This window comes from Anopheles darlingi, chromosome 2 (genome assembly GCF_943734745.1).
Source record: "Anopheles darlingi chromosome 2, idAnoDarlMG_H_01, whole genome shotgun sequence".
NCBI lineage: Eukaryota > Metazoa > Arthropoda > Insecta > Diptera > Culicidae > Anopheles > Anopheles darlingi.
In genome coordinates, this window is record NC_064874.1 from 81,951,868 (window position 1) to 81,966,152 (window position 14,285).

The window sequence follows — 14,285 nt, forward strand, 5'->3', positions numbered from 1 at the left end:
CGCGCTGATCCCACGGGAAGGTGATAATAATTTCGTTCAGTTACAGTTACAAGCCCTCCCTTCCTTTCTAAGAAGCCTCACAATTGCCTAGATTGTACTTCCGGACACGAGGCGAGTGAGCAATGGCGGTGATCGAAGTTAATCGAAGAACGGCAACACGCGTTTCGCGTCCGAATACCGAATGTGCCTAGTATGGTGCCCCCTTCTAGGGGCGTTCTGGGACTGCACTTGAAGCATAAACACACACGCACACACAAAGAGATTTCACATTTTGCAAACAAACCTCAAACCGGGATCCGGAGGACGAACGAATGCTCCTCAAGAGAGACCTCAGTGCTCGCTCGGTGGTGCTTGGGCTTAATCAATTCTATCGTCTCTCATCGTCTTGTGTTCTGACGCTTGCCTTGCTTTGGACGCATTTTGAAGAGCAAGGAAGAAGCCTAAAGTAAGCAATACAAACACACACACAAACTCAGTTCCTTTGTTCCTGGGACAATCCGTTTTCTTCGAGCGTCACAGAACGGTGGGCGAAGCGCTTGGATCGATTTCCGTCCAACATGCAAGTATGGCAAGCGTTGCTGGGTTGCGGTTGCGATGCTGCTAACGCAGCCAGCCAGTTGGTCTACGGTTTCAATCTGACGGTCTGAAATTGACAGTCTTATCAGGGCCGGTATTGCGTATGCGTGTCGTCGAAGGCAAATCGTTTGATTAGTGCCGACCGGGGTTCTCCGTGAGCATGTTTTGTGTCGTGTTGTCGTCGTCGTCGTCGGGTTGAAAAAAAAAGCTGTTCCTTCCACAAACTCTTCCGCCAAGACAACACCAACTTTTCTCATGATTGGTTAGGCTTTCCTCCGTCACTCTCTCTCTCTCTCTTCGCATATTTATGTACGAGAAAATCCCAGCGAAAACAGCATATACAAGGTTTGGTTCCAAAATGTGAGAAACGACACACAAACACACACGGATAGACACAATATCAAATCCAATCCAGCTCATCAACTCATCAATCCTGCCGTGCCGTGCCGTGCCAGCAGCCTCATCCTCTCTAGGCCACGTTGGGGATTGATGAGTTGACGAGACATCTGATCCATGTCACGATCATCGACATCGAAACTAAGGCCTACCCTGATCAGCCAGAACTAAGTGCCAGTAGTGCCGTGGTATGGGTGAGCACGCACCACCGGTAAATGCAAATTACCACAATGTAATCATTAATGCTAATTATCAATTCATATGCTCCCTCACGCACGCACGCACGCACGCACGCACGCACGCACGCATGCATGAGGAGGCGCGTTCACTTACATCAATCAACCGTCTTACGCAAAGCTAATGTTTAGACACATCCCCGGGGCCGCACGATAGCTTGTTGGAAATGGACGCGGGATCGAATTTTCCATCGGTAGATACGACGCCGAACGAAAAGCTTAGTCGACGCTCCACGGATTGCACGCATTAGCACGCAGAGCTCAGCTAACGTAAGCTCGTTATAGCCGCGGGTAGCGGTAATGTTCGGTTTCCAAGGGGTTTAGTAGTAACGAGCAGGGCTTCTGTTTTGCGTTTTCTTTTTTTAATGACAAAACGTGTTATGTTAATTACGAATTACGTTCACTATCGATTAACTACTGGCACGGAGTTGGTTCTGATTAGAAACTCGCAGACGGCAAATCGGGGACGTTTACTAGGCCCGATGCACCCGGAGTGGAGGTGAAGATGCACCGAGAGTCCCCTACCCCTTTCCCCGGCCCCGTGCGGTTACCGAAGCCAATGATTCCATTACCAGTCTGTCGATCAAATGAAATTAGTTTCACTGAACCACGAACCTCCCCACTCCGGTATGTTGTGTTGTGATGCTCCCTCCCTATTGTTAGCAATCCCGTTTACTGCAATCAACAAGAGCAACCCCTCCTGGTCCTGGTTGCACCGGAACAACCGGAGTTTGAGGTTATGGTGTGTGTGTGTGTGTGTGGTTGAGAGTCGTAGCCCGTAGTGCATTACGCAGGGCTAATCCCCGTCGGAACGAGCGACATGTTGCATCGGGCAAACCAGCAGCATCAGTGTACGAGCACTACTTTCCCTCTAAATGGTTTGTTAAATTGTTTTAAACAGTTTACTCTTATCGCTAAATGTTATTATAATGGAGCCGTGGTTCATCGTGTAGCACAGCTTCATTGCAGCTTCAAAGTCGTTTCCCCGTTTAGTGGTGGTGGTGCGTGCTGGTGGTCTACCGATCCGACAGGATGCACCGTTTGTTCCACCATTAGTTTAACGCGATTCCTAATGACACGTTTTCCAATCGAATCGAACGTCACGATTCGGCTACGCGGTTCACGGTGGTCGTCCCGGCACCAAGGACCATTTACACCGATCCCCCCGGACCGCTTATCTCTGGGGAAGTCATTTTTCACGGCGATGTCATTTGTCTAATCGGTGTCTGTCGGTGAATTATGTTCGCTTTGTGCACCAGCCCCCCTACGCATCTGCGCTTCTCGATCTCGATTCGGGATTGCTGGAAAAACGCTACTATTTTCGGTTGCCGAAGTGTGTGTCTGTGTGTGTGTGTTTTTTCCTACAAAACTCTACACAATAATTCACTTTTCCTGCTTTAGTTTACTTAGCGCTACCTGGAACCAGGTACTCCAGTACCTAGTTGCAGTTAGACGCCCAAAAGTTATCGTACGTGATGTGGTTGTAGAATAATGGCCGCCGGCCCGCTTCCGGATCCGGACCGTTTCCCTGGGAATACCAAAACACCAAGCTCCAAAAACAGGACGGTAAAAACCAACGGTTTTGGTCACCAGCGCTAGGCTGCGACATACAACAGCGCATTGGTGCCAAAAGGACACGCCTTCTTCTTTGGGGAGATTAAATTTAAGGATCAATTCATTCCGTGTCTTAAATTTACCTTTCACATAATAAATCACGTTGCTGCTGCTCATCGTGCTTGCGACCGGCAGAAGGTATGGTTAGGAGAACGGTGACGGTCGACAGGTGGCGTGTGCTGTTAGCTCGTAGGCTAACCACAACCTCACGTGGTTTCCTGTCATACATGTACCCAAGGGGATGGAGACGACACATTTCTACAATGTCGTCGTCGTCCTCGGCCATCGTTTGTAGTAACAGCACTTGCTGTTGAATCCGGGGCATCCGAGGATCCTTTTTGCTTTCGTGTGCTAAGCGTCGCTTCGAGTCCGAGTGTCTCTCTGACCACGACAAAGCATCGGTCCGATCAGGAGGATTGCAAGCAAGAGCCCCAATTTCGCCAGTATTCTGATTCATGGTATGTTAACCACAAGCACACACACACACACACACACACACACACACACACACACACAGCTGGAAAAGACTCCTGTTTTCGTGTGTTTTTTTTTTGTTGTGTGAAGCATTTATTCATGAGTCCAGTTTCGGGGACTCACACACACACCTCGCCCTTTGTGTGCTTTAGGTCTGGTTCGCCGCTCGGTTACTGTTAGAATTTAGGAAAATTTATCCTATTTAACTTAGTGTTCTGCTTCCATTTTCATGCCGACCAGCCGATCCCCTCCATTCTCCAATTCCAACTCCAATCTCAACAGGAAGGCCAACCAGTGTACCGAACCAACCTGCCTTGATGATGGTTTCACTTCCTGATGTGTCCCGGTGTCTGGGGTCGGTTTCCGTTTCGGAGTTGACCATGGCAGTAGCTACCTGGGCGAAAGGAGCAGGCCTTTTCCCTGCCAACCACAATAATCTTAGAGGCAAAGCACACAAACACACACACACACGCACCGGAACGCACAGCGGAATCGAACTGCCTCTCCTGAGGGGACTACTGGCATAATCTCGACACAATAAAATTTAGATTAGAACGAAGAACAAACCACACACACACACACACACACACATACACTAACAGAACTACTACTGGTTTATACCATTGGCTCGCTCGCTCGGCGTCTCGAGAATTAAAGAAAGCGACGGCTTCCGGAGTAAGTGGAAATGGGTCCGGACCACCGGACACGAGAATTAGTTTCTTTTGCTCGAGCGAAAGAGAGAGAGAGAGAGAGAGTTTCTTCTTCCTCTTTCCCGAGAATGGCTCCGTTTGTGTATCCGACCACGCGTCCATGATGTGCGTCTTTGTGCGTTCCCTTGTGTTTGCTTTTTGATTAAGAAAATAAGGTTAGTTTCCGGTGTTGGAGGCCGTTGTTGGAGATTTCCTTATTTCCACCACCCCCTTATGTTGAACGATATTGGCCCATTTCGCGGTCGGTCTGTTGGTTCGTTCAGTGGTCAGTTCGTTCGATACTGTGACGTATCGACGACCTACGGCGGTTAGAGTTGCCATTGGGGAGTTTTTTCGCGTTCCGGAACTGGTGATAAAACGAAATCACTGACGCAACGTTACCGCCGCCACGGCATCGCAGCTCGCAACTGAAATGCTTGTGTGTGTACATCGGAATAACCATAAAATGATAACCTTAATGGCGTTTTGTTGCTGCTGCTGCTGCTACTACTGCAAAGGAACCAGGCGGGAACCAGGAGGGTAATGGTATTGAACAAAATACAGAGTATAAACTGCAGCTATACGACTGCTCATGACCACCATCATCACCATCATCGTGTAGTGAAAGCCATCACGCGGGCGTAATGCACTCCGGAAGTTCAATGTCTGTGACACAAGGGGGAGGGCCTCTCAATCATATCATACGTTCCGGTCACTGCCGTTGACCGAAGGCCTCGATGTGAAATGAGTGTTCGCCAGCCGTGAATCAATAGCGAATGGTTCCGTTTATGTCATCATTTTGCCATCATTGACTTTCGGTGTTCACCGGAAAATGCTGGGGAAAGGAGGAAAAATAGCGTCCCCTCCGTAAAATGGGCCGTGTCATTGTTGACCGAAAGCACCAACAAACATACACACTAACACGCACGGAAGCAATGGGAGCGAGAGAAGAGGAGAAAGTTTTCCCTTTGATTTGCTCCCCATAATGGGGTGTCTAGTGTCCTGGGAGGGGGAACAGGAGGAACAGGAGGACACACTAGCACAAGTTTATAAAAGTTTTATCGTCGTCGTCGTCGTTGTCGTCGTCGAGCCCACTACACACTACCACACAGGATGCGCACCGGGCAGTAGTGGTTCTTTATTAAAACACCGGACATCAGACATCGGACACCGGAGCAGCAAGCAGAGAAGGAACGAGAAATGTCATGCCTCGGCTTCACTAACAAGACACGACGTGTCCACGGATATAGGCGGGCGCGCGCACGTGTTTGTGTGTTTGTGTGTGTGATGAGCGAAATGATATCATCCAATCTGGCGCGAAAGGAAAGCAATCTGCATCACCTTCTCCTCCTGACGGCCACCTACGAGGCGTCGTAGCATCATCTCCAGCTTGTGCCCGGGGTGTGGTGCTCGCCATGGTGGTTGTGGCGTAATCCGTGCGCCTCTTTCGTGCGCCTCCAAAAGGACCACGCGATGTGCAAATCAACGTGCATAAATTATGTCAAAAATGGTTTACTCTGCACGCGGTGAGAGGTCGCACGTCGCAACACCGCAGACGTCAGCACAAGACGTTTCAGTCGCTGATGATTTGATATTAACCAATTTTGGGGACCCGCAAAAACGGGACACCAGCCAGGGATGTGTGTGTGTGTGTGTGTGTGTGTGGGCGAGCCAGCAAAAGCAACGAAGCGAAGCGCTTCCTGCCAGCTCGGTGATTTACGTGGTGGTGATCCTTGGTCTTGGTGTAAGCGCCACATCTCCCGCTATTTAAAGCGTTGGAACTACTATAATCGTTGCAATCCTCCTTCGGCTAAACAGTCCCTGGCCCTTGCTCTGGCCCTGAAGCAGTAGCAGCAGTTGTACTTGATAAACAGCGACCATTCCTTCCTACCGTCAGCAAACGGTATCACACCACGGAAGGAGTTACGTAAATTCTGTGCACACGAGGTTAGCCAGTTGAGGATTTCGTTCGCTTCTCGCACTCCATGGAAATCCGACTCGGCTGCAGGAGACCCGCAAAACAACTTGGACTAATTCAATAAAGTGGTTTCGAGCGCACACTGAGAGCCACCGACACTAGCTTTACGGGGACGGAAAAGACGTCGGTAAATATTTGAAGAAGAATTCCACAATCACAGAGAAGCCGACCGAACGCCAGGTCAGGCGCTCTAGCTGGCTGGCTGGCTGGCTGATTGTTTTCCACTTCCTCGCCAAAAGTGCTGGCACCAGTTGTCCCAGCGGATATCTGGATGGTCTCGAATGTACTCAAGGGAATGTTGCACTGACTGCTAGTCGAGTAACTTTTCCAATTATGACAAATTTTACACCCACCCACCGGGAGGCCATGGTCAAGCGCCGGAGGTTCAATTCTTACTCAAACACATTCGTCTTTAAGTTGAAAAGGTTGAGAACATGTCATACCAGCTTAAGAGCTTGTGGTGAAGTCGATACCCAAGTGTGATTCCCTCTGCTGGTGCTGATCGATGACACTGATCCTGGCAAATCCTTTCTAATTTTTCAAAGCAGAAAGTAATCTTCACAACTCGCAAGCTCAACAAGATGACAGGAAGTCAAACTGGAGGATGTTGGCTCCACTCTTAGCTCCTCAATTAGTATCGCGCTGAGCGAACGATGCCGTCGTCTTGGAAGAGGTGGTGGTGGTGGTGTCATCTTACGAAAGTTGCCACACTTTATTGGAAAACTTTGATTTATAAATAGCACATCAGGAGAAGGGCCGCACTGCAGAGGGTCCAAGGGGGGTGTGTGAAAGGATTTTACCGATTTGTCGTTTATTGCTTCCGATTGCGAAGATGATACTCAGCAGCTCGCAGGCGGGAGTGGCGACAGACGAGAAAGTTGATTATTGTCGTCGCTTGGCACTCGCTTGCAGGACCACCATTCCACACGGTAAATACAATATCTTGGAGGGGTAGAATATGACCAACGGTGTGGTCAACGAAGTGGGGGTGAAAATTGTTTTAAAGTTCTTGGTTTTTCAGCAATATTGGATGATTGGTTGGCACTTGTCAAGAATGGTGGAATTTCTGCCCTGGGCTCTACTGGAAACTCGATGTATAACAGTTTGTGAGTTCAAATGGAATGTTATGTTGTATATAAATGGTACAAGCTGGAAAACCCGCAAACTACCCTGATACCCTGTAGGAGGTTGAAGATTGTTACATCCCACGAATATACCGCATGACCTATCAACCCACCATAAGTGCCGACTTCTCAGGCATTGGAGGAGCAAATTGCATTGTTGAACCCCGCAATCTGAGTTACGGTGAAGGCGGATAATTTCCGTTCATGCGGATACACGATTACGATTTCTTACGGTCTCAGATTCTCGTCACTACTCACTCTCCTCTGTCTCTCTTTCGCTCTCTCTAGATGCTTATCTCGTAATGGAGGTTCACTCGAGCAAGACACCGTTTGCGATGTAGCATGGCATCGTGATTGAAAGATAAAATTATTAGTTTTCCCGGGAAAAGATTCATTTCCAGCGCGATCCCACGTGTAGCATCGCAGAGGAAATCCTCTTTTGCGAACCGCTCGAGGGCGTTGGATGTGGGTCGATTGATGAACGCAAAAGGATAACGAAACGTTTTGGATTCGAGGACGGGAGAGAAGACCGATGACGATCATAATGAAGAACATGATTGGATGTTTAATGTTTTCCGATGTTGTCCTGCCGTTCTGGTGTTGTCTTTGCTGTCGTCAACATCCTTCTCCTTAAGAGGATAACGTTGTCATCACAAGGCTAGATAAAGGCGGGTTGCGATGTGAACATAAATTACATATTGCACGAGAGAAGCTGCCATCGATCCGGAACTGCCTTTACGGCTGCTTTATCGAGCCTTTAGGGTTGCTTTGTCATGTGGAAGTTGCAATGTTTCTCATTTCTGTTTCATTTCTCGTTCATGTAAAGTGTACCAGACGAAATGTGGATTGCTTATCGCTTATCATGAAAAAACATGTTTGTTCTCTTGGAAAAACGTGTACCTCAATTAGTGAGAAGGTAGGATATTGTCATGAGCCACAATTACGATGCCTATAAATCTATTATGAGGATATGCTCATGTCGAGTCCTCTTCCTGTCGATAAGGCACTGGAAATGCAATTAGCTTTGGAATATGGGGTGAGGTGGTCCGGCGATGGTCACGCAACCGAATAAGTTGTTTGTGCGCGTTTCATTCACAAGAGAAACGACAACGACCCCTCTCCAATCGCACCCTAGAACCATTATCTAGACGAGAAAAAAACAATCTTCTCAGCGCGCCCGCGTACCAAGCAGAGTAAGGAGATTAAGGACCATAATCGGTGTATCTCAACTTTTAATGAACCAGACGAACGTTAGCTACGGAATACACTCGGAGTTTTTCGGGGGATGGGAAGCGACAGTAAGTGGGTTGTTTTTGTCCCGGAACTTCACGACGCCCACGACGAGAATCGAGGATTTATGTCTTCGTTCGCCTTTCGTTGCTTCTTCGGTCGATGTGTTTGCTGATTGGAAACAATCTTGGCACAACTCTAATCTGTTCCTGTTGTCGATTGATCACACGGACGCACAGACACACCCAGAGAGAAAAGGCAAAGATCTCTTGGGATCTCAAAGCAGCGTCAATGAATGAATTGGAAATCAAGCATAACCCTCCGGAGATCCGGTGTGGAAGCGTTGTTACAACATTATCACTTTCAACCCCGCCCGTTGCTACACGAGAATCCATGTCTCTGGTTGGTGAGTGCGATGATACATCCTTATCGTTTTCGCCACGGATGAGCTGGAGAGCGAACCGGGAGCGTTTTGCTTCGCTCTCCAACAAGCTATTAATGGTGCATGGACGTGTTTACATCGTTGTAACGACGACCGTCTGGCGTACCATTGGCACCTTTTACACCTTTGCGAGTGTGAGTATGTGTGCCCGTACTGGCATGTAGCAATGAGCGGCACGGTCCTCAACGCCGAGCAACGTCCGCATCGGTTGGTTGAGTTTTCATTCTACGTTTCCTCCGTTTCCGTCGGCAACAGTGAAGGTACCGGTTCTGCACGCTTTTCTGATTTTTCGTTTCTCTTTTCTCGTTTGCATCTTCGCGTCTCGTGTTGATGTGTGGTTTGATTTGCGAGTGCCGAGCCAGAGTTACGTTTAGAGAAAGCAAGAAAGCATTTGAAGATCGATGTAGGGTGTAATTTTTCGGGGTGCAGCCTTTTGCAGATGGAGATAATGAAAGTAAAAGGAAAAGAGGAAGCTTGCTGTATTGATATCCGCTTTGGTGGCAACATTTGAATAAGGATGGAGTTATGATAAACAGCGCCGCGAATTCGGTCTTAAAATAGCTTAATCCGTTTCGTACACATTCGTGGCAGCATGAAGATAACAGATCAATTGGTATTTTGTAGCAAGTACCATGCGCCTCCATTTCACTAGGATCCTTCGCGCATTAAATGAGGAATAACGTATCTAATTTTTTTGTGGATTTTTTTTCCTTTTTTTACTGAACGAAAAATCTTTAAAGAATATTTTGACAAATCCTTAGATCAATCAATAGAAAACATAAAAAATATCACGGAGGAAACCACAGTTTGAAAAAGCATAAGTCATACATTGCGCAATGCATTTCATAACTTTGGACCGTGCTGCTCAACACCAAAGTTTTCATAGTTTTTTGTAACTTTTAAGCTTTGATTTCACAATCTGTGCTTAGTTTACGATATAGGGCCCTATTCCGAGAGTCTGTCTTGCAAACGAGACTGCTGTACTATTGCTGAAAAAACTTAGCAGTCTTGTTGAGCTCTTATGAATGAACTTGTGATGTTTTACAGCCAAATTTCAAAACAAATACTAATACTAACAAATTATTCACCAACACCACCAAAACCCAACATTTTTCGGTCCAATGGCAACGAGTCTTTCAGTCTCATTTTCAAGACTCAGAGTCTGGTAGGTTTTAGCAACAGACTCTGAGTCTTGAAAACGAGACTCAAAATGGTAAATTTTTTCGTTTTGGTCGTAGTTGCCATTGGAGCGAAAGATGTTGGTTTTTAGTGGTGTTGGTGATTAATTTGTTAGTATTAGTATTTGTTTTGAAATCCGGCTGTAAAAAATCACAAATTCATTCACAAGAGCTAAACAAGACTGCTAATTTTTTTCAGCAGTAGTACAGCAGTCTCGTTTGCAAGACAGACTCTCGGAATAGGGCCCATAATTTATTTTATTTTTAATTCAACATTTGCGTAAAACATTAAAGACGACTGAGCCTATTATGGCTGGAATTAACATTCCAGCAAATTAACAACAACAAATTAACAGTCCAGCTTATCATAACAACGCACTCGAGATAATTATTTAAATCAAATCTATTTTAGTATGTAGATAAGTAGTGTAAAGCAGCTCATTACGAACGATTCATTGGAAACGTGTTCATGAGCGCAAACGAAGAACGCACGGAAACGAATAGTCATGCTTATTCAAAAATTAGCCAGCATAACAAGTTCGTAATCACAATGTTATTTTTTTTCTTCTCATCCATCGCGACCACGAAGGGCAATGGATTAGAAAAGTCAAATGCAAACGTACAACCATCCCCCCTCCCCTCCACTCCCGTTGACATGATTCAATCCACTGCCTCCGGATCACCATCGGCACACCGGCACCAACGAAGCGAGAAAAAGTAATTTAAATTAAAATAATGAACTAGCCAGCTCACCGGTGGGGACGGTAGCAGCACCGGCAGCTGTCAGCTGATAATGTCCGCAATGCCGCCACTTACCGGCCAAGGCGCCACACCACATTAGCACACTCTTTCCACGGCCGAGCTACGATTGAAACTTTTCCACTTTGCATCTCTTCCCCCATCAACCTCCTTCCGGTGCGTTATCCATCGGTACCATCGTGTCGGTCTGGTGGTCCTTCGTCTGGCCAGGTCGACCGACCGGTCTTCAGATTTTACACCCAAATGAATGTGCAAATTAACCTTGATTTCAATATCTACCATCCCTCGGAACTTCCTAGACGGGCGGAATCCTTGAGTGTCTGGTGGTGGTTGTTGCGGGCAGAAGTTTCCATTCTTACCACCACGAGGCAAATGGATGAAGGAACTGGGGCGGCTAAATTTAGCAACCGAAAGCAACTTTGTTTCCCTTTCCAAAACCGCACCGCCCAGACATCATCGCATCAGACAACTCTTGGTGCCACTTTTCAGCTGACGAGTCAAACTTTGCTTCAACCCTGATGTCCTTTCTGTGGGTTGAAATCAATCGTTTAAAGAGATTTTATGTATCATCTCATTTTATCTTGATGATGATCTACGGTTTCGCTAATTCACTTCCATCTCCCTTGCTTGCTTAATTACAGAAATCACTCCTGATTGGACGCATCCCGGTAGCGCAGATGACGGGACCGATCAAACGGGGCCTGCTCTGGCAGCAGCGCGATAGACTGTTCTCCCGCTGGAAGGAACGGTACGTATCCGGTTCGCGCATAAATTACCCAACCCATATTCGGCTCCTTCTAATCACCGACCGTTAGGCGCATTTTATGGCTTCGAAGGAGGCGTTGTCCCCTGCAACGCGACACTAATGGCACGCAACATTAACGCCGTTGCTATGTTTATTTTGCAGATACTTCATCCTAACACGTGATTATCTCAATTGTTTCAAACGCGCCACCGGATCCGCCTCCGAGAAGATCTCCGACATGGGACAGTTTATATTTAAGGTAAGTACCGCCGCCGTGCCGTGGCCACCGCTCTGGTTTCGGTCGAAAGTCGTTACATTCGTTACCTGCGTTGCACCGAAGTTGGTGCCCGGTAGTCCCGAGTAGTCCCGAGAGGACTTTAGCAATACTCCCGGGTGTTTCCACTATAAAGAGGTCCCCAAACGAGCGCGTGCAGCATGCAGCCAGCATAATTGATGCACCACGCTACGGTTCCATCTACACGACGACGTAAAATGCAAATTCTATCGTCGTCGTTCTAGCTTGGGCGTGTACGTTGGGCTTTCAGCATCAGCGTTTGCGGTCTCGTCGTGAAGGACGGAGAAAATATTTGCTCAGCCTCGCGAAAAGCGAACTTCCGGCAAATCGGATTTGTGTGCAACGGAAAACAACGGAGGAATGTGCACCGCCTTCTGGAACGCATGAATTGCATAGCAGGAGCACGGTTCTGGTGTTTGTGGTCTGATGTGGTTGACTTTTCACAGAAATTCCTGTACCTGAAAGATTTCGCAGAAGAATTGTCTTGTCGTCGTTCATCGGAATCAGCAGAAAACGAAGCATAGCTCTCGATATTGTGCCGGTTTTCCGCGTGAAAATATGTTTTTTATGCTGCTGCTGCTGCTGCTGCTGCTGCTCGTGCTGATCGAACAATGCACAATCAGGCAACGCGTAACGCGTAACGCGTTCCGCTTATCGCTTCTTGTGCTACGCCGAAGAACGTTGTTTTGCTCGTCCTGAACCGCGCGGGGTTTCCTTGCGAGCACTCAATGCACTCGGCAGCATCGGTGGGAGTTTGCAGCAACCCGCCGATTGCGGTGCAGAGCGCAGAAGATATTTGCATCGAAGTGCATCACGTCCTGTGCAGCCACCGTCTGTGTGCGTCTGGTCGGGATTTCATTTTCACACCGATTTCAACCCGACAGAACGATAGGACGATGCACACAACTCTCAGGGAAGGGACGGTTCTGCGTCTCGAGTGCAGCCTTCCATTAAGTGAGACGGAGCGCGAAAGCGAGAGAGAGAGAGAGAGTAAACAATTGGTGGTTGTTGAAGAAAGGCGTTTTTGGGCGGAGTACCGACCATGCATCGGTACAACTCAGACTTCGATCGACACGGGGAATGCTGGCCACAAAATCCCATTCGCTCGTTGTTGTGCCTCGTTTTCGTGAGCAGCCTTTCGAGACGCGACGCTTCCCAACGAGTCCTCAAAAAGGGCTTTTTGAAGCGGAAGGGAGGGGAGGGCTGAGGGGGATGCAGAATGCAATTAAGTGCCGCGGCACTTGCAAAAATCAAATGTTTGTTCAATGGAGTGCATATAAATTGCTTTTAATTGATTCCCCCGGACCGCTTATGCACCTATTGCATCCTGGCATTCTTTCTCTTTGTCTCGCCGGGAGTGGTGGACCTTAGCGATGGCGTTCCTCCACGGAGAGAGCGGCCACATCATCGTCGTACATGACGATCGATCGTTAGGGAGTAACGCCACCTAAAAGGGAAGGCTTACAGCGAAGCACCAAGTCGCCACTCAACGAACCATGGCGAGCAGGTCCTTGGCCAGAAGAAGAAAGCCGACAGCACGGACGGATTAAGTCCCCGTGGCTCGGTCGTCAGCTCGTTATCGCGATTACCAAGTCAGTCCAAGTCGAAGTGGAGCCGCGTGACTCCAACCGCGAGGCACCGAGTAGGAGTAGAAACTCAATCAAGCAAACACTCACGAACCTGACTCTGGGGCCTGTGGAGGTGCACCATATCGCTTAATCATACAATCGCCGCCCATCCACGGCCCACCAGGTTATTAACATCCGACGTGGATGAAGCGCTGGTGCGATAAGCGAGCTGGAATGATTTGCAAATCCAGATGGATTTTGGATCGCTGTCGGAAAACGGTCATGCCAGCAAGGTAGAGAAGGTTTTGTCTTAGAGCGACACTTCAATCAGGGCGTGGTGATGGTGGAGGATCGATTCTAATCCTGCCAGATCGATTGTTTGCTTCTTTCTTTCCGTACCGGAAACGGTTGGTTTCGGGATTCGGCGCGTTTGTGACACATGTTCGTTGTTTGGTTTTGGCTAATCACCTTGATCATACAACTGGTTGGAATTGGAATTCCTGGTTTGCACAGCTGGCTGGCATGGTTTCGTCAGGACCTATTGATTTAAAGCCGTGTCGTTGTATAAGTAAGTGTTTGATGCGTGCATTTTGAGTTTCTACAAAAAATTATATATTGAAACTGTCTAAGAAGTTAACTAAGGAAATTATCTTCTACTTCTACTCTAAAGCAGTAGAAATATCGATATCTTTTGGAATACTTCTATAAACGTTAGGGCTGTTCTTGTTTTAAAATCGTATTGGTACAGCACCAAATGAAATGTTTTATCCTTATTTTTAATACTGTTTTATTATTTTATTATTACGCTGATTAGATATAATAATAGTGAAAGAAGAAGCAATATTATGTCATATTCCAAACTTATATTCGTATACTTTCTCATCATAAAGGCTAAAACGAAAAACAGTTTTGACTGATATTCATTGCTGCTGTGCTATGCAAAATGCATTTTGAGATGTTTCGAGATTTATAAAATTTGTT

General features: G+C 47.3%; 1 protein-coding gene across 2 annotated transcripts in view; it reads left to right on the forward strand.

Annotated features, from left to right (window-relative positions):
- LOC125949829 (homeobox protein 2) overlaps positions 1-14,285 on the forward strand; it is a 91,295-nt gene that overhangs the window by 73,094 nt on the left and 3,916 nt on the right. For both annotated transcript variants that reach the window (XM_049677239.1, XM_049677240.1), the window contains exons 3-4: positions 11,338-11,444; positions 11,604-11,700. In XM_049677239.1, the coding sequence (XP_049533196.1) occupies positions 11,338-11,444; positions 11,604-11,700 (204 nt within the window). The remainder of the gene's footprint in view (positions 1-11,337; positions 11,445-11,603; positions 11,701-14,285) is intronic.